The following is a 16,031-nucleotide window of genomic DNA, read 5'->3' on the forward strand; positions in this document are numbered from 1 at the left end:
CAATAGGTTTTTATTGGACCGGTCTAAACACTCTTTGAAGTAGCGATGACCACCACTTAGAAGAATATTTGTTCTTTTTCGAAAAATTCAAATAGGAAGTGGGGATACAAAGCTTTCCGGGTTTGTCGTCTTTCGTTCCAGTGTGCACCCGGAGCACATGCAATCGGGTCAGCGGCGTGATGTAAACAAATCGGGTGCATGTGCACTCGCCAACGCCTCCGACAGCTGTGTCCACCACGAGGCCAATGGACAGACGCTTATCAGCCGTAAAGGCGTAGAATAGACTTAACTAAAATGCCGTTGACAGCTAATCGTCTTGCTCAAAGCGCGAGATATTAAACCAAATGTATTTCAATTACAATTGTAGCGCACTTAACATAAGGTCCCCAGAGTCGTGGGCGATCAAACGAGAGCGGGCCCCAAAACGAGAGTTATTAGGAGAGCTTGGAGCACGGACAGTGGGGTATGATTCAGTAAGATTTTAAAATTTAAATAAAAAAATATATTTTTACAATTTTATTATACAAACATTTTTGGAATTCAATTTATTTCCGGATTAATAAAAAAATAGATGATCGCCATTAGAATTAAATTTTACTTATAATAGTGACAAAGTTCACCCTTGGAGTGCTCCTATGTTCTCAGTCTGCTAAACGCCGTTATCACCGAAGATTTGAAAACAACCCAACAACGCCAGAGCCGCATACATTGTACAAAGTGGCGTTGACGGGGGCAGTCGCAATTATTGTCTGTGTTAACGCGGATATAGAATACATATATAGTCAGTGGCCAGGATTAACAACCCGAACAAAGGGCTAATTCCCAGCTCCAGTCATGGCTAATGAGAACAAAAGACAACCAGAAGAGGTTCAGGCCCGATTGCCTGATTTGAACTTTGTGCGGGATAAGCTCCAAAAGTTTCAGTCGAAAATGCTATACGATTTCGAGCAGCGATTGTCCTGCACGGTGGAGGATGTGTTGCAGGATCTTCGGCAGCGGGAACTGCGGGATCACGAGTTTCCAAACTTTGACAGATCAGATCCCAAGAGCACTTGGAACAATCGCGTCACGAAGAAATCCGTTCCGGACGTCAGCGACTCCCCAAATGGCAATGCAAATGGGATGACCACAAACCCCACTCAGCACACAGCCGAAAACCCCAGACCAAAAAAGCGGCCGCTGCCGGAGAAGGTATTCGTGGCGCGGGAGTCGTATCTGACCGCGCTGCTTCAGGTGGAGCACATGCGCACCATTTACCACATCTTCTACATTATTCTGGTCATGTTTCTACTGAACGTCATATTCTACGACTACTTTGTTGACGGGCGGATCGACCTGGGCCTGGGCACCTTCCAGGGCGGACTACGGCGCCTGCACTGGGTAATGGGTGCCTGGGCGCTGGAACATGTATTCGTTTTCGCTCTGTACTATGCTTTCCGAGGCTGGGCGCTTGTCAGGCACAAGCTGAAACCGCAGAGTAAGTCCATAGGCTAGATCCACAACACAGGAAGTTTAAATACCTCTATTGTTATCCCCTTAAGTAAACTGGTTATATTCTTGGTGTATAACTTAATTCGTTTTGACAGTTTTTATTGCTTTTATGCACTTAATGAAATTACTGGGGTGACATAGGGGCTATAGGCGCTATAGGATCTATAATTTTGACATAAATATACAAGTCTTTTTCTTACAACTAAAGATATAAACCCCCATCTTCCTTTTCAGGCGCCTTGCAACGCTTCTGGACGCACACCTGCCTCATCCTGTACATCAGCTCCCAGATGGTGTTCTGCTATGTATCCACCTCCCTCTGTCTAAAGTTCGACCTCCCGTTTGTCAGTGCTTGCGTTCTTTTGCTGGAAAGCACCCGCCTATTGATGAAGATGCATGCGTTTGTCAGATACAACGCCGGTAGAGTTGTGGCGGGAAAAGCCAAGACTGACGACAAGGAAGAGGAGCCTGCCGGGCAACCGTTTATCCCGCCCCTACAGTGTTATACCTACTTTCTGTTTGCCCCAACGCTGATATACCGGGACACCTATCCGCGCACCCCGGAGATCCGCTGGAAGTTTGCCCTCAACCGCCTTTTGGAGGTGGTTGCTGTGGCATTCCTTTATGCTTTTATTCACGAAAGACACATCCACGCGCACTTTGGCCAGTTCGGATTGGAGCCGATGGGAGCCCCACAGCTGATCTTAAAGTTTTTTGGCATGATGCTGCCAAGTGCCGTCATCTTTCTATGTGGCTTCTACCTGATCCTGCACTCGTGGCTAAACTTCACATCAGAGCTGTTACGCTTTGGCGATCGAATGTTTTACAAGGACTGGTGGACGGCGCACACTTACGACGGATATTATCGAAACTGGAATGTAGTTGTCCATGACTGGCTGTATGAGTACGTTTACAAGGATATGTACATGCACGTCTTCCGCGGATCAAAGCTGGCTGCCTCGCTGTCCGTTTTCCTTATTTCCGCCCTGGTGCACGAGCAGATACTCGGATTTGCCCTGCAAATGTTCTTTCCCGTAATGTTTTTCTTCTTTGGAGGGGTGGGCGTTTCATTGGTTTTCCTGATGCGAAGGGCTCCCAAAGTTTTTGGTAACATATTCCTGTGGTTTTCCCTTATCTTGGGTAATGGCTTAATAATCTCACTCTACGCCATGGAATACTATGCGAAAAAGAACTGCAATTTGAACTACCAAAGCTGGACAGACCACTTGTTGCCCGCGGTATGGCGTTGTTACAATTAGTCAAAAACAAATAATTAATGATTTTACACTATCTGTACACATGGCGTACGCTTATTTTTGTATTTAATAATAGGTAATAAACTTAATGAAATTGATATATCTCCAACAAGTTACTCTGAGTTGTCTTTGAATCTTTGAACTTAGCAGCTTAACTTATCCTAAAGCTATTTACGATAGTTTTACATCAGGATACCTGATGCTGACTTATGAAATACTGCATAAGCGATGGTGAGTTCATGGCCATCCTTGATTAACCGCGCACACCTGCGAGGCCGGTGCTTTGGGAACGTGGTGCAGATGCCACCTGTGGCGCGTTTTCCTCCTCGACGCGCTTCCGGCGGAATAGTATTACGTGTGGCTCTGGTGCATGAACCATGTAGTGGACCCAGCCGGGACTTTGCTGTACGCCAAGGTTTCTCCATTCTGTCTCAGTCATCAAGTGCGCTTTTGGTACATGCTTTGCCAAATCCGCAGGCAGAATAACATGCCTAAAACAGATTTTATATAATAATGTAGAAAGAATGAATGGGTATTTTATTTGCGTCATACCTGTATTCGAATTTGTCATCAAAGTACTTTTCTGAATATTGAATCTGATCCGCTGGCATCGCAACAGCTCAAAATCTGAGGTAAATAAATGAAAAATCAAAATAACACAATAAATAAGGTTAGAGATGGTATTTGAATGCTAGAGATGGGTTAGAGATGAGACAATATTTTATTTCTGGAAAATGGACTATCGAATAAGAACCGAAAGAAAAACTATGTCCTTCCTATTTTTAAACATAAAAAGCAACAAGTCGTTTTTGGAATAAATTCCCACAACTTTCACAAAGTTAAGGGTAAGTTGTGAGTATGCTCTCGTGCCATAAAAGACATCCAAAAGCTTTATTCATGATCAGTTTTAATAAAAATTGTAAGCTGCCTCCATTTTCCAGGCAAACGTCTGGCAACGCTGCGCAAACACCCACCATCACCAGCGAGGAGGAAAAGAAAAATTCCCAACAGCAACAACACACACCAGAACGTCCCATAAAAGGCCTCAAATATTTAAAAAATTATTAATGGTAAAAACCTGAAAGGAGGAAGTGCGTCCATCCGCTGTGAGAGTTGTGAACGTGCAAGGAGAGATGAACACGGTAGCTCCTTAGACGTAAAGAGTTTTATATAAGCTCCTCCAAACGCTGCTCTTTGCTCATCTTCTCCAAGCAACCTATAAAATATAAATAAACGTGAACGCACAGTACATACTTAATATTAGCATAGAGTTGTCACACAACCGACACACGCCTTGACTCCCATGACAACGCCACCGCAACAACAATAGGCCAGGCAACAAGGGCGATAGGCGAGGCTATTACTAAATGTACTTATGAGCAGGCTGCAATTAAAAATACGCTAGGGGTGCCATTAACAGAGCACCACCCATCGTCTGGATCACCCTCAACCGTCAATGGAAGCGCGATTGCAGCCGTAAGTTGGCACGGACCTTGGAGCTAATCCTGGATTGCGAGCCACAGCTAGGGCTGGAAAAGGACTTTCAAACTGCTCTGCTAGCAGCCCGGAGTCGGGTCTCCCAGCACTCAACACCCCATCATGAACGCCAGCCTCATCTATGAGATACTGATGTATCTTAACTCGTTCTACTTTGGCCTGTACGCCACCTTTGAAGTGGGCGTGGGCGTGCTGAAGGCAATCCATCTGAACTACGGCGAGAACGTATTGTCGCGCGAAGCCAGTATCCTGCTCTCACTCTGCATCATCGAGACCCTGCGGATCGTCTTCGGCCGCAAGAGCAGTCTTAGCGATCGTGGTGAGTTAAGATACAGTTCCTAGTGAGCTAAGGGAGCCTTAACGACAAAGCAAATGATGGTGCAGTCACAGGGGCGACAGTTTCGTCATCGACTTTTATTCCCTTTAGTGGTTTTCTGTGAGACTAAAGACCATAAAAATTCACTTATCCCTATGTATGTGTGGCTATCATTTGCATTTAGGAATAAGCTTTATTTTATGGTTTTTATTTATACGCAAAAAATCTATTCATATTTCGTCTAAGCTTGTAAAATGTTATGGTATATAGATTTAAAAATAGGCAACTCGATGTAAATGGTATTTTTAGCTTAAATCAAATTGTTTTTTTTGCCTAAAATCCTGTTTTATATCCCTCAAATATTAATTTGCAAGCTGGGAACTGGGTGAATCCTAATTATAACAATGCAGTTTATAAATAATTAATAATTACCATGTATTTTTTGTCCTTGTAGGCTGGCAAGCAACCGCATCCGTAATATTAACACTGCCCAGTCTTGCTATTGTTATCTTCTTGTGTTGTTTTCAAACCTTTGTTCTCAAAATCGAAATTATTCTGAGTGCCTTAATGATCACCCTACAAGGTGCTGAACTGGTCTACGCCAGCATATTTATTTGTACGATGTGTCGTCCTGTGACATATACCTAGCAGTTGATGAACCACGTTGCCGTTGCTGCCGCCACGTCAACTACCAAAATTGAGACCAAGATCATGGCAGCACTTCCGCCTACGGGAGGATTGGACGAACCAAGAGGTACACTTGAGAAGCGACGACTACGAGTAGGACAAGACACCATTCTATGGCACTTCTACATCAAGCGCATTGCTGGGGCCTTCAAACTATAATATGGATATGGAGCGTCCAGCACACCGAATCCGCACTAATCCATAATATTAAGGATCCACTTCCATTGGGAGAGACATTTTCTCAATGTACGTAAGTTATATGTTATATAAACCGCACAAAACACACTATTTTCCCGACTACCAAACACGTCCGATTCTATCAAAAGCAAAGTTGTATTTAATTTGAATTTCTTAGTTGCATTCTTTTGTCCGGCCTTTGTCGCCTCCCTGCTGGCGTTGTGGCGCTGTTGGTTCGACTCTCCGACACGGACTCGCCGGACAGGCCGTTGGTATTTTTATACGGTCTGCCGTACGGCTGTGATGATCTAAAATTATATGCGCACTGCATGCTCATGCAACACCGCTTCTGTCCCCTAGGTGCAATGTACACTTCTAATTCAAATGTAATGTACACGGGCCACTGCGGAATCGTGAAACGAACGCACGCTTGGTTCGGCCGCGGCAATCGGGGTTAGCCTCTTTAAAGGTAGATCTGCAGGTGATTTCATTCTTTTATAAACTTGGCCATCCGTAGGAAATATACTAAAAGATTAAAAGTTATTTAAGAAGAATTTGTAATATAACGTACTGATTTTAAGGAAAGGATATGTCCTTCTTTTCTACCCAAGAACCTCGCGTTTCAGGGCAGGCTATCCATCGGTCTATGGTGGCCACCAAAGAGAAAAGATATTAAAGGCGACAACGGCCGGCAGCTCATTACTCAAATAAACAGCAGAGCCAAATCGCGAGAAGCTCGCTGCTGCAGCGTCCAAGTTGCGCGGCAGGTCCCCGTTATTATTATGGTTAGTCTAAAAATACAGCGCCCAACGTGAGCAACACCACGGGCCATTCGGGAGGTAGATTTCGTATTAGTTTGCGCTATAATCCAAAAGAAAAGGGGCAGGAGCAGGAGCCAGGTCGTCAAATCAAAATATGCCACCCAAGCGCCCGCCGCCTCTCGTGCCGAAGAAGCCGAATCCCAGCATGAACTACGAGGTGTTGATCTACCTCAATTCGTTCTACTTCGGCATGTTCGCATGCTGCGAGATGGCCATGGGTCTGCTGAAGGCCATCAATCTGAGCTACACTGGCCACTCTCTTGCGCTGGACACCGGAGTGATGATTGCCTTCATTGTCTTCGAAACTGTTCGACTGATAATGGGGCGTATGAGTACTCTGGCTGGGCGAGGTACACAAAGTTCTCTCTTTCCGCCAAAAATGCATTTTACTTATCAATTAAAACTTAACAAGAAGTATGAATAATTAACTATTTTTTTCTCCTTAGGTTGTTCAGCAATATTGTCGGTGTTCATGACCGTTCCCTGCTTCATTGGCGTCTCCTATCTGCTGCTCCTGCAGACCTATCGACTGCGCCTGGAGTACTGCCTGTGCACGCTGCAGATCGCCCTTTACCTGACCGAGGTGTGGTATGCCATCGTCTTCGTTTTCTCACTGTGTCGTCCAGTTACCTACGATTAATCGTCCCATAGCAAAAAGCAGCAAACGAATATATATATTAGTTGCTAGCTAAATTTTAAAACATTTACAAGACCAGACAGAATATAAACCAAGGATAGTAACCAGATTTAGGCAAGCCGACTTGCTCATGGCCTAGAAAAATGTTAATGCGTACAGACAAGAAAGCATATGTAAGAAATTACTTCTTTTGTATAGTAAGGTTTGTAATAACAGATACACACATACATATATTCAACGGTTTTATATACAAAAATTGTTAACATTTAAGCATCAATTGGAACCAATATAAGACAGAAAATTAAATTTAACCTTGAATAATTTTCACATTTTAAAGATGAAATTTTTTTATAAAAAATCAAAAGAGAAATATTAAAAAAAAAAACAAACAAATTTAAAACAAAAAAAAAAACAGTTTACAAGATTTAGAAAAATATCTTGAATGTTTAGAAGAAATGTAAAATATATTTAAGAAGGGTAGCCAGACGCCGTAATGTTCGCTTCGAATCACAGAAAAAATTGGTTAACAATAGACGTAACAAATAGTCTCTTAAAAAGTCATCCATATAGAACAAAGCATTCAAAATTTGTACTACAAATTTCATAAAACAAGAATCACAGCCCACGAAAATTCAAGACGATGTGTGTACTTTATTAAAAATACTTTATATAAAACTAGAATATAGCGTAAATAACATGTACTAACTCCAAAGAAAGCCCAAAGAAAAACAATTACCAAAAATCGCGTTACAAATTAGTTAAATCATACGGAACATTTTTAGCCCATTATCTAGGCAAAGCCTCTCCAATTTGGTGCCGCAAACTAATTGCGAACTCTTCTCAATAATTCAGCCTATTGGCGAAACCCCCCCAAAAGTCTAGCTCAATTATCCCCGCCTAAAATGAAGAAATAGTCGGATTAGGAATGAATATAATGAAGAGGATAAGAATAAAAGGCAGCTCCACTAATGCTAGTCACTAACTTAAATACGTTCACAAGAAACTTCAAAGCTATAACAAGGATTGTGTATAATTTGTAAGACCTTTTTGTGGTTTCATAGCGCAAATATTAATTACAAAAATCTCAAATAGTCCATAAATCTCTGCTTTTAAAAACACAATTTTAATTAGAAGGCATCCACATGCAAAGTGAAACCTGCAAAGGCCACATCCTGTTAGTTAATTTATTTTAAAATTATTTATTTAATTTCGTTGCACCCAAAATGTTAACATACTTTTAAAGAGCATCTAACACTATTTAGTTATTAAATCAATAAAAACAAATCAAGAGAATCCTATGAAATTTTATAACAAGTTATATACACTCGATATAAAAGAAATTAAAGATGAAAACCAAAAATATCGCAGTCTTTTATTAGTAGGCTTTGAGGGTAGCACGGTTTTTATGTATCAGGGTAGCAGAGCAAGCAAAATTTCAAAAAAATTTACAAAACACACATCACACTACTTCAAAATTACTAGTATTACAAATTCCGAACAGGAACTACTGTAGGCCGGGGCAAATACAAGGGCAGGAGCCGGTTTTGTCGGTCACCGAGAACTTCCAGGGAACTCCATGGACAGAAGCCAAAAGTCAGGTATGCCACCTATGTATATATGTTTAGAATTAATTATTAATCTTTTGTCTCTCCTGCAGAGGAAGTCTTTATTCAGTCAATGTCCAGCAGTAGTCGTCGCGTCATGTGGAAGCTCAATGATGAGGAGGAGACCTTCGAATCCTTGGTCAACTACCGCCGCGTCCCGGCCCGCAGCGTGTGCGTGGCTGTGCAGCAGTCTAGCGGTCGCGCTGTGGCCCCGGCCGAGCCTGAGCAGCCCTCCAGGAAGCGCACTGCGAGCGAGAACTGGTTGATGCTTCTGCGCGAATTGCGCAAAAAGAAAGCTACCATCAGAGAGCGGGAGCAGAGCAAGAAAGCGTCCAGTATCCACGAGTCGGCTTGGAAGCACAATCACCTGTCAGCCACATCGCTACCGGAGGTTAAGGAGCCCTCTGTAAAAGAGCGAGCGGATGCTTACTGGCAGAGACTCTTTACCGGAATGTCCAAGCGGCGGGCGGATGAGAAGGAGGTGGCGAGTACGGGCGCCGATCAGGAGGATCCGGCGGACATTGCTCTGACCGTGAAACCCAGTTTGGCGCTCCGTTACAAGCCCTCCCACGAGTCCCTCAAATACAAGCGTAGTAAGGACCTTGGGTCAGAACGTCTTCAGAGCACCTCTAGGGGATCTACGAAAGTGGTGACTGATCTCAAGTTGGAGTCCTTTTGCCTGCCCCCCCAGCAAACGTGCGTGGTCCGCGAAGTGGCACCCAAATTCGCTCAACGAATGCGAATGTCACTAACCAATGACACCGATTCTTGCTGCTCCGGGGATCTGGATGTCCCGAAGAACAGTCCCGTCCTTGACCTGGACGGCAACCCATCCCCACAACAGCCACAGGTGCGACTGCGCAGTGAACTTATCAGCGTTCACGTCGCGGCTCCCACCAGCCCTTCGTTCGTGGAAACGACTCGACGCATCACGAGTCCTCTTAAGCGTCGTCCTACCACCAGCAAGGTACCTTCAGGAGGAAAAGGTGGCTCCACCGCCGCTGCACCGGCGGCAGGGGGCAACAAGTGCTCCAGCGCCAGCAGCGGCAGCACGGGCACCCACTTGCCCACCTTCCGGCAGCGGCAGCTAGAGCTTCACCGTTACCGCGTCCTCATTGAGCGACGGCGCTTGGATCTCCTCGAGTTGAAGATAGCACGCGAACGGGAGGAGACCCTACACAGCGAACTTCTCTTTCACAAGGACCTGCAGATCAAGGAGAACATGATCAAGGCTTATGAGGACAACGACTGTTCGAACGCATAGAAATCCAAATTCCCATCGGCACTCTGTTTGGGGACGAAATTCATGGTGGTTTTCAAAGTTCACAATGGCCGTGGTCGCAGTAGTTCTAAATTCTCAGTTCAAAACCTTCAGACAGATAAATACCAATAACATTAATATCTATAGGTTCCCCCATTTCAAGTCTTTTTTTTTTCGACAGGTTAGCAATTTATTGGTGTCCATTTTTTTTAAAATTGGTTTTAAATTCTGGTAATAAAATTCAATATACAAATTATAATTTTATTTTTCCGTGTATCAGTTATTACATATCTGTAGCATACTTTTTGGCTTCATTTGATTCTACTTCGTAATAGAACCAAAAATGGTAGGAGCTGTTTTATCTAGTAAAAATCTTTCTAGTCAGTAGTATACTTAGCCAACCTAGTATGAGCGGATTAATATTCTTTAATATTCAAGCGTACTTTTTTAAATTCGTCGAACAAAGATTAAAGCGCGCTACTCAGCACTGTTTTCAAAAATCCGTTTCCAAAAAATTCATATTCTAAACAAATATTGAAATAAAAATTATATAACTCCATCTAGAAGAAAGTTCAGGAATAAAAATATAGCTTTTTTTCTAGCTAAAAGTAGTCCCTGATATCTGGAAATCGTCATATGTATATATCCTGAAATCTAAGTGATATAAAACTAAGCTCTGACTAAGTCCTAACAGGTAACCCTAACTTGTTAATCAAAAACTCCCTTTTCCCAAAAAATCCATAAAAAATATCGTAAATTTGAAAAGTCGATCTTGGCGCCTAAATTTGACAGAACGCGTTTTCGTGTGACTGTCGACGTTGGCGACTTTGGGACTTACCTGAAATTGCTTTTCAATTAGTCGAGTTGAGTACCCCAAGCAAGATGCTTGTTAATAGATGCAGAACTTGCGGGATAAGCCCTATCTGTGGTAGGAGTCTAAACCTCTTCGCCCAAGAAAACAAGAAGCTTCTGATGAACTTAAACCTGGTGACAGGATTGCAGGTGAGAAATAAATCCTCCAGAAGAAGTTATTTAAAATTCAATGAATTTATTTTTATGCAGTTGGAAGAAATTCCTAATGTGTCGAATTTTATATGCCTACGCTGCCAGTCAGATCTCAGGTCTACCGTCTCCTTCCGAAGGCTGTGTATTAAAAGCTTCAGAAAATGCACCTTAATCGACAAGGATCCTTCGTCAAGTGAACCGGAAACTGAAAACTTAAAGGATGAATCTAAGCTACAAGGAGAAGAGGGTACAAGGACTCCAGAAGAGACCTTTCAAGTACTGATAGAAGTAGATCCGGAAAACCACAATTTAATCTTCGATTCAGCAGGAGAAGAGCAGCCCTTGTCGGTAGCTCCAAAATCGGAATCAATGGAAACCAGAAGGGAATACAACCAGAAACGATTGCCTAGAAAGGTTCGAAATCCCAACCTCAAGAGTAAGACGGTAAACCAGATCTTTATCTGCGAATTGTGCGGCCACCATGCCACATCGAAAAGCAATTTCGATCGCCACATTCTGAAGCACACGGGGGAGCGGCCATTTGCATGCGAGTGAGATTGGTTCCTTGTTTGAATTTCAAATTATATGTACATATTTTAATTAAAATACATTTTCCAGAGAATGCGGTGCTCGGTTTCGGAGCGCTGCAGAACAACGTGAGCATCGTCGGGTCCACACAAAGGATCGTCCCTTTGGCTGCCGCTTCTGCGACCGGAAATATGTAAGCTATATGGGAAGACTAAAGCACGAGAGGACTCATACCAATGATCGACCATTTGTCTGCGTGGAGTGCGGAAAGACTTTCGCCGACACCTATGTACTCAAGAACCACATGCTCATCCACTCCGGTGAGAGGCAATTCGAATGTGAACTCTGCGATCGATCCTTTCAGAGGAAGACCCATCTCCTTACCCACTACCGTTCGAAGCTGCATCAGAATAATTTAAAAATAAACTAAATTCTTAAAACATTGAAACAGATTTTATATGGAAGAAGTATAAACTGACAAAAAATATTTAAATATATTTTATTCTCTTGTATAATTTATTATATTTCATAACTATTAAAAATATATGTATGATTTAGTAATCACTCATTTTATGGGTGTGGGATAATTCAATTTAACGATCGTTTTGAAATGTCTATAACTATTATGTTTCTATTGTTATTGAAGGATCCTAGAATCTAAAAGAAACAATCAGCTTTATGGTAATTAGTTATAAAGTAAGTTAAGTAAGAAAATTGAATTCTTAAACATTCGAAATGATTATTTTATGAGATTAGAAACTATATAGAACAATGTCTTTGTTTTTATTTAATTTTTTTAAAATTCTTGTTCATTTTAATATTTTCTTTATAATACTTAATCCTATAATGAATAACAGTCTATTGTACAACGATGCAACAAATATTTGTATCATGTTTTTTGTTTCTTATTTTTCTCAGTGTTGTTTACGTTTCGGGGTGAATGGAAGAATATTGTGACTGGCTGGCCTATGTTTAAAATTGGAAATATTCTTATTAGTCTTAATTAATTTTCGAAGATGTTTCGGAATCTGTGTCGCTTGTGTGCCACCAACACGAGCACGACCAATGCCATAAAGTTGTTCTTGAGTGACACTCGCATAATACTACATGATATTAAGTTGCTCACCGGTCTCCTGGTAAGGACACAGTCTGTAACTGTCACATCATTGATTACCATTTGTCGTTCCCAGCTGCAATGCGAGCCCGAGTTGCCCGACTGGATGTGCGAGACATGTCAGCAGGATCTGAAGAGTGCCATCGATTTTCGGGAGCGGTGCCTGAAAAGCCAGAAAATATTCGAGGAACCGGAAGCCGACATTTCCTCTGCCTCGTCAAAAACTACCACCCACTCCCTATCCACCCGCCTGGGCTGTGTTCGCCGCAGTACACGTTGTCGCCCAAGAAATTATAAATCTGTCGAGCCCGTGCTGCCACCCACTCCCATGGAAGTGATGATTAAGTTGGAGAGCCTGAGCAACAGCGATGGAGATGACGACGGAGTCGATCATTTGGACTCCAGCCATGAGGCCGACCTGGAGCGGGCCATCAAGGAGATGTCCATATCGGAGGAGGAGGAAGACAAGCCACTCATAACGAAGAGGGGCAAGCGCCGCGGTCGCCCCAAGAGTGCAGTGAAGCTCAAAAAGCGTCCCAAGGCTTCGCTCACAGTGTTCTTTTGTGACCAGTGTGGCAAAAACATCACGGGCAAGTCCTCTTTTGATCGCCACCTGCGTAAACACAGCGGCATACGGCCCTTCCAGTGCCAGTAAGATGAATGTTACGGCTATTTTGCTTACTAAATTATACGTTTTTAAAATGACTATTCTTGTACTAGAATTTGCCCGGCCCGATTCCTCTCCGCGGGCGAGTTGAAGGGCCACCAGGTGATGCACACCGGAGACAGGAACTTCCCGTGCCGCTACTGCGAACGGTCCTATGTCAACTACAGTGGTCGAATGCGGCATGAACGCACCCACACCAACGATCGTCCCTTCGCCTGCCATCAGTGTGGAAAAACCTTCACCAATTCGTACATTCTCAAGAACCATATGCTCATTCACACGGGCGAGCGTTTATTCAGGTAAAGAATTTTTTAAAAGAACATATCTAAAGTGTTTAAAAATAAATGTATGTCATCCAGATGCGAGCTGTGTCAGAGGTCGTTCGCGCGCCCCACCCACTTGAATACGCACTACCGCTCCAACACACACAAGCATAACGTGGAGAAGGCGAAGTTAGGGTCCACCTCCAGTCAATCGCAATCCCAAACAATCGAGCACACCAAGCACTCATCAGCAGTAGAGACGCAACCGGAGGAAATTACTTATATGATAGAAGTGCCTTTGCCGTTGGATGAGAAGCAGGAAGAAGATACTTCTCTAGAACTGGCAACTCTCGGTGCATCAACATTAGTCTACAGTACAAATTAACGTGTTAATGAAGCAATCTCAATAATAAAAATGGCCAAATCAAATTCTCTTCTTTTTGTTGAGTGGCATACTCTTCAGGTGCACGATTAAAAAAAAAAAAACAGGTGGTTAACTATTTAAAGAGCTTATCATTTAATAGATGACATACGTTCACAATTTGGTTTAGTTTGAATTAAATTACTAAGCCGTTTTAAAAATATTTCATTTAGGAAACATCTATCCTAAATATTCATTCATTTTCGTTTAATTTTATCGATCAATTGATAAACGAATACATTTGTATAGAACGCCAGAGTTAGTGGGCTTTAATTTTCGCACAATTGTTTAAAGGATTCAACCTTCAATACCCAGTTACCATTGCTTTACATTATTTAACTTATCTTAAAGAAGCGGCTTAGGATTGAATAGTGGGTTTATGACAAATATTACCCTCCTTTGGGGACAGTTCAAGCCAGAATTCGGGTGCCACTCGCACTGTTACTGGATCTGAAGCTTCAATTTATTGTTGATTAAATTCTAATACATTTAAGTGTTGTTTTGCACAAATGCTTTTTGGCTTGCGCCATCGTCATCCTTGCCTTGCTCATTGATATACTTATCGGAACGACTCCGGTCTAGATGTGCAAACTGTCCTCCTCTTCCACCTTCAGCTCCCGCTTCAGCTCGTGCTCCATGGCCTGCTTCATTTCGGCCTTCTCCAGGTGCCTTTTGTGCACTCCCGACCGGAAGTGGGTGCTTAAATGAGTGGGTAGCATAAATGACTTGTCGCAGAGTTCACACCTGCATATCGAATTGGGGAAGATTTTAAATAAATATAAAAGTTAATAGCAGAACTACAAATATTTGTTTCTCTTTCCTACCTGTAGGCTCGTTCGCCGGAATGTATCAGCATGTGATTCTTAAGGATGTAGCCAGTGGTGAAGGCCTTGCCACACGTGCCACAAACATAAGGGCGTTCGTTGGTGTGGGTGCGTTCGTGCTTGACCCGCGTTGTATAATCGGTGAAGCAGCGGCCGCAGTACTGGCATGCGAAGGGTCGCTCGCCGGTGTGTTTCCGCATGTGGCGTTTTAGCTCTGATGTGGTGCAGAACCGTGATTGACAAAGCCTAAAATTTAATAGTTTGTTATATTTTTGAATATAAAGTCTAAAAATAAGCAATGAAATGCTACGACAAAAAAGACCAATAATAGCGCTGAGACTGTACTTACTCGCATCCGTATTGTTTATCTCCGCGATGGCGACGACAATGCAGCTCAAAGGCCATTCGACCCTTAATATGGTTGCCGCATTGATCGCAAATGTAAACTCCTCCGGTTGCACGGCGCCGTGAGTCGTCGCCACGGACCTTTGGCTTTGGAGGCAAACTCGACTTCTTTACAACTATGTTCTCGTGCTCGTACTCGTCATCCAAAACATTGTCAAGGACGGCCACTTCATCGTCGGAGTCGTAGACATATGACTCGGCGACGTCCCCAACAATCATTTCAGCAGCTTCGGCGTCAACCTCCACATACTGCTGCTTGACGTCATCATCTGCCAAAAGGGATTCATATTCGGCCTCCTCGATGATGGAGGTCTCATCGTAATCGCCAGTATTGCCCTCGGCCACCTCAAAATAAACGTTCTCGTATTCGATTTTTGAGTTGTCGTATTCGATCTTTGAGCCGTCCTCAATAAGCTCCATCTTCGGATTCTCATAGACAATGTGCTGATAGGTTTGTAGATTTTCATTATCATCCGGTTTTAAGCCCTTAACCACCTCCTGAACTTCCTCTCCCATGACGGCGGCCCGGTAAAAAGGCGAGATTCCCTGGCGCTGTTCCTCGGTCAAGCCCTGGAGGAGCTCCTTCTGAGCGGCGAGGCAGCGCTCCCTCAACTTAATGGCCGACGCCAATTCCATGTTGCAGCATTCGCAAATCTGGTCCGGCAGACATCCATAGTTTTCGAGCTAAACCCAAAACATGCAACGAACTAAGTCAACTTGGAATTCTTTGAATTTAGAACACAAAACATTACCCGCAGACCAGTGAGGGCCTCGATGTTGTCGACCATCTTTGTGTTAGTCCTGTCGAATATTTTCGGTGACCTTTTGTTGCTCGCATACTTTCCGCAGACGCGGCACGTGCTCTTCAGGTGTTTTAGCGCAGACTTTGACATTTTTTTCGCCTGCGATTCGAAATAAAATGTTTTTCAAGATAATTGTCAACCAAAATATAGGAAACAACGCGTCGCTTCTTCTTGCTATTCGCCACGAAACGGACCATGGGCGTACTGTATAATCATTTTTAAGGGGTTGAATAGTGTTACCAACTACTGTGAAT

At 43.1% G+C, this 16,031-nt stretch overlaps 8 protein-coding genes across 10 annotated transcripts; 6 read left to right on the forward strand and 2 right to left on the reverse strand.

Annotated features, from left to right (window-relative positions):
- The first annotated feature begins 395 nt into the window (after window positions 1-395).
- On the forward strand, window positions 396-2,859 carry LOC6500959 (sterol O-acyltransferase 1). The gene is made up of 2 exons (XM_001954212.4): window positions 396-1,477; window positions 1,726-2,859. The coding sequence occupies exons 1-2, from the start codon at window positions 835-837 to the stop codon at window positions 2,748-2,750; spliced, it is 1,668 nt and encodes a 555-aa protein (XP_001954248.1). The 5' UTR covers window positions 396-834; the 3' UTR covers window positions 2,751-2,859.
- LOC6499636 (cyclin-dependent kinases regulatory subunit) lies at window positions 2,765-5,129 on the reverse strand. The gene is made up of 3 exons (XM_001954213.4): window positions 4,993-5,129; window positions 3,300-3,374; window positions 2,765-3,238 (listed from the first exon to the last, which is right to left on the reverse strand). The coding sequence occupies exons 2-3, from the start codon at window positions 3,356-3,358 to the stop codon at window positions 3,001-3,003; spliced, it is 297 nt and encodes a 98-aa protein (XP_001954249.1). The 5' UTR covers window positions 3,359-3,374; window positions 4,993-5,129; the 3' UTR covers window positions 2,765-3,000.
- Window positions 3,468-5,208, forward strand: LOC6500960. Of its 2 annotated transcripts, XM_032456388.2 has the most exons (3): window positions 3,468-3,592; window positions 3,689-4,563; window positions 5,015-5,208. In XM_032456388.2, exons 2-3 carry the CDS (start codon window positions 4,347-4,349, stop codon window positions 5,206-5,208), a joined length of 411 nt encoding a protein of 136 aa, XP_032312279.1. In that variant the 5' UTR covers window positions 3,468-3,592; window positions 3,689-4,346. The 2 variants fall into 2 exon arrangements, with proteins under 2 accessions (XP_032312279.1, XP_001954250.1); XM_001954214.4 differs by lacking the exon at window positions 3,468-3,592 and having other exon boundaries at window positions 3,664-4,563.
- Window positions 5,209-5,360: 152 nt separating this feature from the next.
- On the forward strand, window positions 5,361-7,513 carry LOC6500961. Of its 2 annotated transcripts, none has more exons than XM_014911335.3 (2): window positions 5,361-5,493; window positions 6,692-7,513. In XM_014911335.3, exons 1-2 carry the CDS (start codon window positions 5,361-5,363, stop codon window positions 6,883-6,885), a joined length of 327 nt encoding a protein of 108 aa, XP_014766821.1. In that variant the 3' UTR covers window positions 6,886-7,513. The 2 variants fall into 2 exon arrangements, with proteins under 2 accessions (XP_014766821.1, XP_001954251.1); XM_001954215.4 differs by lacking the exon at window positions 5,361-5,493 and adding an exon at window positions 6,192-6,595.
- Window positions 7,514-8,260: 747 nt separating this feature from the next.
- Window positions 8,261-9,903, forward strand: LOC6500962. The gene is made up of 2 exons (XM_001954216.4): window positions 8,261-8,480; window positions 8,540-9,903. Exons 1-2 carry the CDS (start codon window positions 8,459-8,461, stop codon window positions 9,748-9,750), a joined length of 1,233 nt encoding a protein of 410 aa, XP_001954252.1. The 5' UTR covers window positions 8,261-8,458; the 3' UTR covers window positions 9,751-9,903.
- A 140-nt stretch (window positions 9,904-10,043) lies between these two features.
- LOC6500963 (transcription factor Ouib) lies at window positions 10,044-11,767 on the forward strand. Its single transcript, XM_001954217.4, has 3 exons — window positions 10,044-10,749; window positions 10,810-11,303; window positions 11,371-11,767. Exons 1-3 carry the CDS (start codon window positions 10,630-10,632, stop codon window positions 11,708-11,710), a joined length of 954 nt encoding a protein of 317 aa, XP_001954253.1. The 5' UTR covers window positions 10,044-10,629; the 3' UTR covers window positions 11,711-11,767.
- A 420-nt stretch (window positions 11,768-12,187) lies between these two features.
- On the forward strand, window positions 12,188-13,753 carry LOC6500964 (transcription factor Ouib). The gene is made up of 4 exons (XM_001954218.4): window positions 12,188-12,416; window positions 12,471-13,045; window positions 13,115-13,360; window positions 13,421-13,753. Exons 1-4 carry the CDS (start codon window positions 12,297-12,299, stop codon window positions 13,707-13,709), a joined length of 1,230 nt encoding a protein of 409 aa, XP_001954254.1. The 5' UTR covers window positions 12,188-12,296; the 3' UTR covers window positions 13,710-13,753.
- A 64-nt stretch (window positions 13,754-13,817) lies between these two features.
- Window positions 13,818-16,002, reverse strand: LOC6499635 (transcription factor Ouib). Its single transcript, XM_001954219.3, has 4 exons — window positions 15,727-16,002; window positions 14,919-15,658; window positions 14,570-14,815; window positions 13,818-14,489 (listed from the first exon to the last, which is right to left on the reverse strand). The coding sequence occupies exons 1-4, from the start codon at window positions 15,865-15,867 to the stop codon at window positions 14,324-14,326; spliced, it is 1,293 nt and encodes a 430-aa protein (XP_001954255.1). The 5' UTR covers window positions 15,868-16,002; the 3' UTR covers window positions 13,818-14,323.
- Window positions 16,003-16,031: the final 29 nt, after the last annotated feature.

Source organism: Drosophila ananassae, chromosome 2L, assembly GCF_017639315.1.
Source record: "Drosophila ananassae strain 14024-0371.13 chromosome 2L, ASM1763931v2, whole genome shotgun sequence".
Taxonomy (NCBI): domain Eukaryota; kingdom Metazoa; phylum Arthropoda; class Insecta; order Diptera; family Drosophilidae; genus Drosophila; species Drosophila ananassae.

Excerpts from the sequence above, each read along its gene's own strand:
- LOC6499636 (XM_001954213.4), bottom strand. The coding sequence starts at position 3,358 with ATGCCAGCGGATCAGATTCAATATTCAGAAAAGTACTTTGATGACAAA. Across the intron at positions 3,239-3,299 it reads GATGACAAATTCGAATACAG|GCATGTTATTCTGCCTGCGG; the intron begins GTATGACGCAAA and ends AATCTGTTTTAG.
- LOC6500962 (XM_001954216.4), top strand. The coding sequence starts at position 8,459 with ATGGACAGAAGCCAAAAGTCAG. Across the intron at positions 8,481-8,539 it reads GGACAGAAGCCAAAAGTCAG|AGGAAGTCTTTATTCAGTCA; the intron begins GTATGCCACCTA and ends TCTCTCCTGCAG.
- LOC6500964 (XM_001954218.4), top strand. The coding sequence starts at position 12,297 with ATGTTTCGGAATCTGTGTCGCTTGTGTGCCACCAACACGAGCACGACC. Across the intron at positions 13,046-13,114 it reads ATACGGCCCTTCCAGTGCCA|AATTTGCCCGGCCCGATTCC; the intron begins GTAAGATGAATG and ends TTCTTGTACTAG. Across the intron at positions 13,361-13,420 it reads ACGGGCGAGCGTTTATTCAG|ATGCGAGCTGTGTCAGAGGT; the intron begins GTAAAGAATTTT and ends TATGTCATCCAG.
- LOC6500959 (XM_001954212.4), top strand. The coding sequence starts at position 835 with ATGGCTAATGAGAACAAAAGACAACCAGAAGAGGTTCAGGCCCGATTG. Across the intron at positions 1,478-1,725 it reads GCACAAGCTGAAACCGCAGA|GCGCCTTGCAACGCTTCTGG; the intron begins GTAAGTCCATAG and ends CTTCCTTTTCAG.
- LOC6500961 (XM_001954215.4), top strand. The coding sequence starts at position 6,340 with ATGCCACCCAAGCGCCCGCCGCCTCTCGTGCCGAAGAAGCCGAATCCC. Across the intron at positions 6,596-6,691 it reads GAGTACTCTGGCTGGGCGAG|GTTGTTCAGCAATATTGTCG; the intron begins GTACACAAAGTT and ends TTTTCTCCTTAG.
- LOC6500963 (XM_001954217.4), top strand. The coding sequence starts at position 10,630 with ATGCTTGTTAATAGATGCAGAACTTGCGGGATAAGCCCTATCTGTGGT. Across the intron at positions 10,750-10,809 it reads ACCTGGTGACAGGATTGCAG|TTGGAAGAAATTCCTAATGT; the intron begins GTGAGAAATAAA and ends ATTTTTATGCAG. Across the intron at positions 11,304-11,370 it reads GAGCGGCCATTTGCATGCGA|AGAATGCGGTGCTCGGTTTC; the intron begins GTGAGATTGGTT and ends TACATTTTCCAG.
- LOC6499635 (XM_001954219.3), bottom strand. The coding sequence starts at position 15,867 with ATGTCAAAGTCTGCGCTAAAACACCTGAAGAGCACGTGCCGCGTCTGC. Across the intron at positions 15,659-15,726 it reads AGGCCCTCACTGGTCTGCGG|CTCGAAAACTATGGATGTCT; the intron begins GTAATGTTTTGT and ends TTTTGGGTTTAG. Across the intron at positions 14,490-14,569 it reads TCCGGCGAACGAGCCTACAG|GTGTGAACTCTGCGACAAGT; the intron begins GTAGGAAAGAGA and ends TTCGATATGCAG.
- LOC6500960 (XM_032456388.2), top strand. The coding sequence starts at position 4,347 with ATGAACGCCAGCCTCATCTATGAGATACTGATGTATCTTAACTCGTTC. Across the intron at positions 4,564-5,014 it reads GAGCAGTCTTAGCGATCGTG|GCTGGCAAGCAACCGCATCC; the intron begins GTGAGTTAAGAT and ends TTGTCCTTGTAG.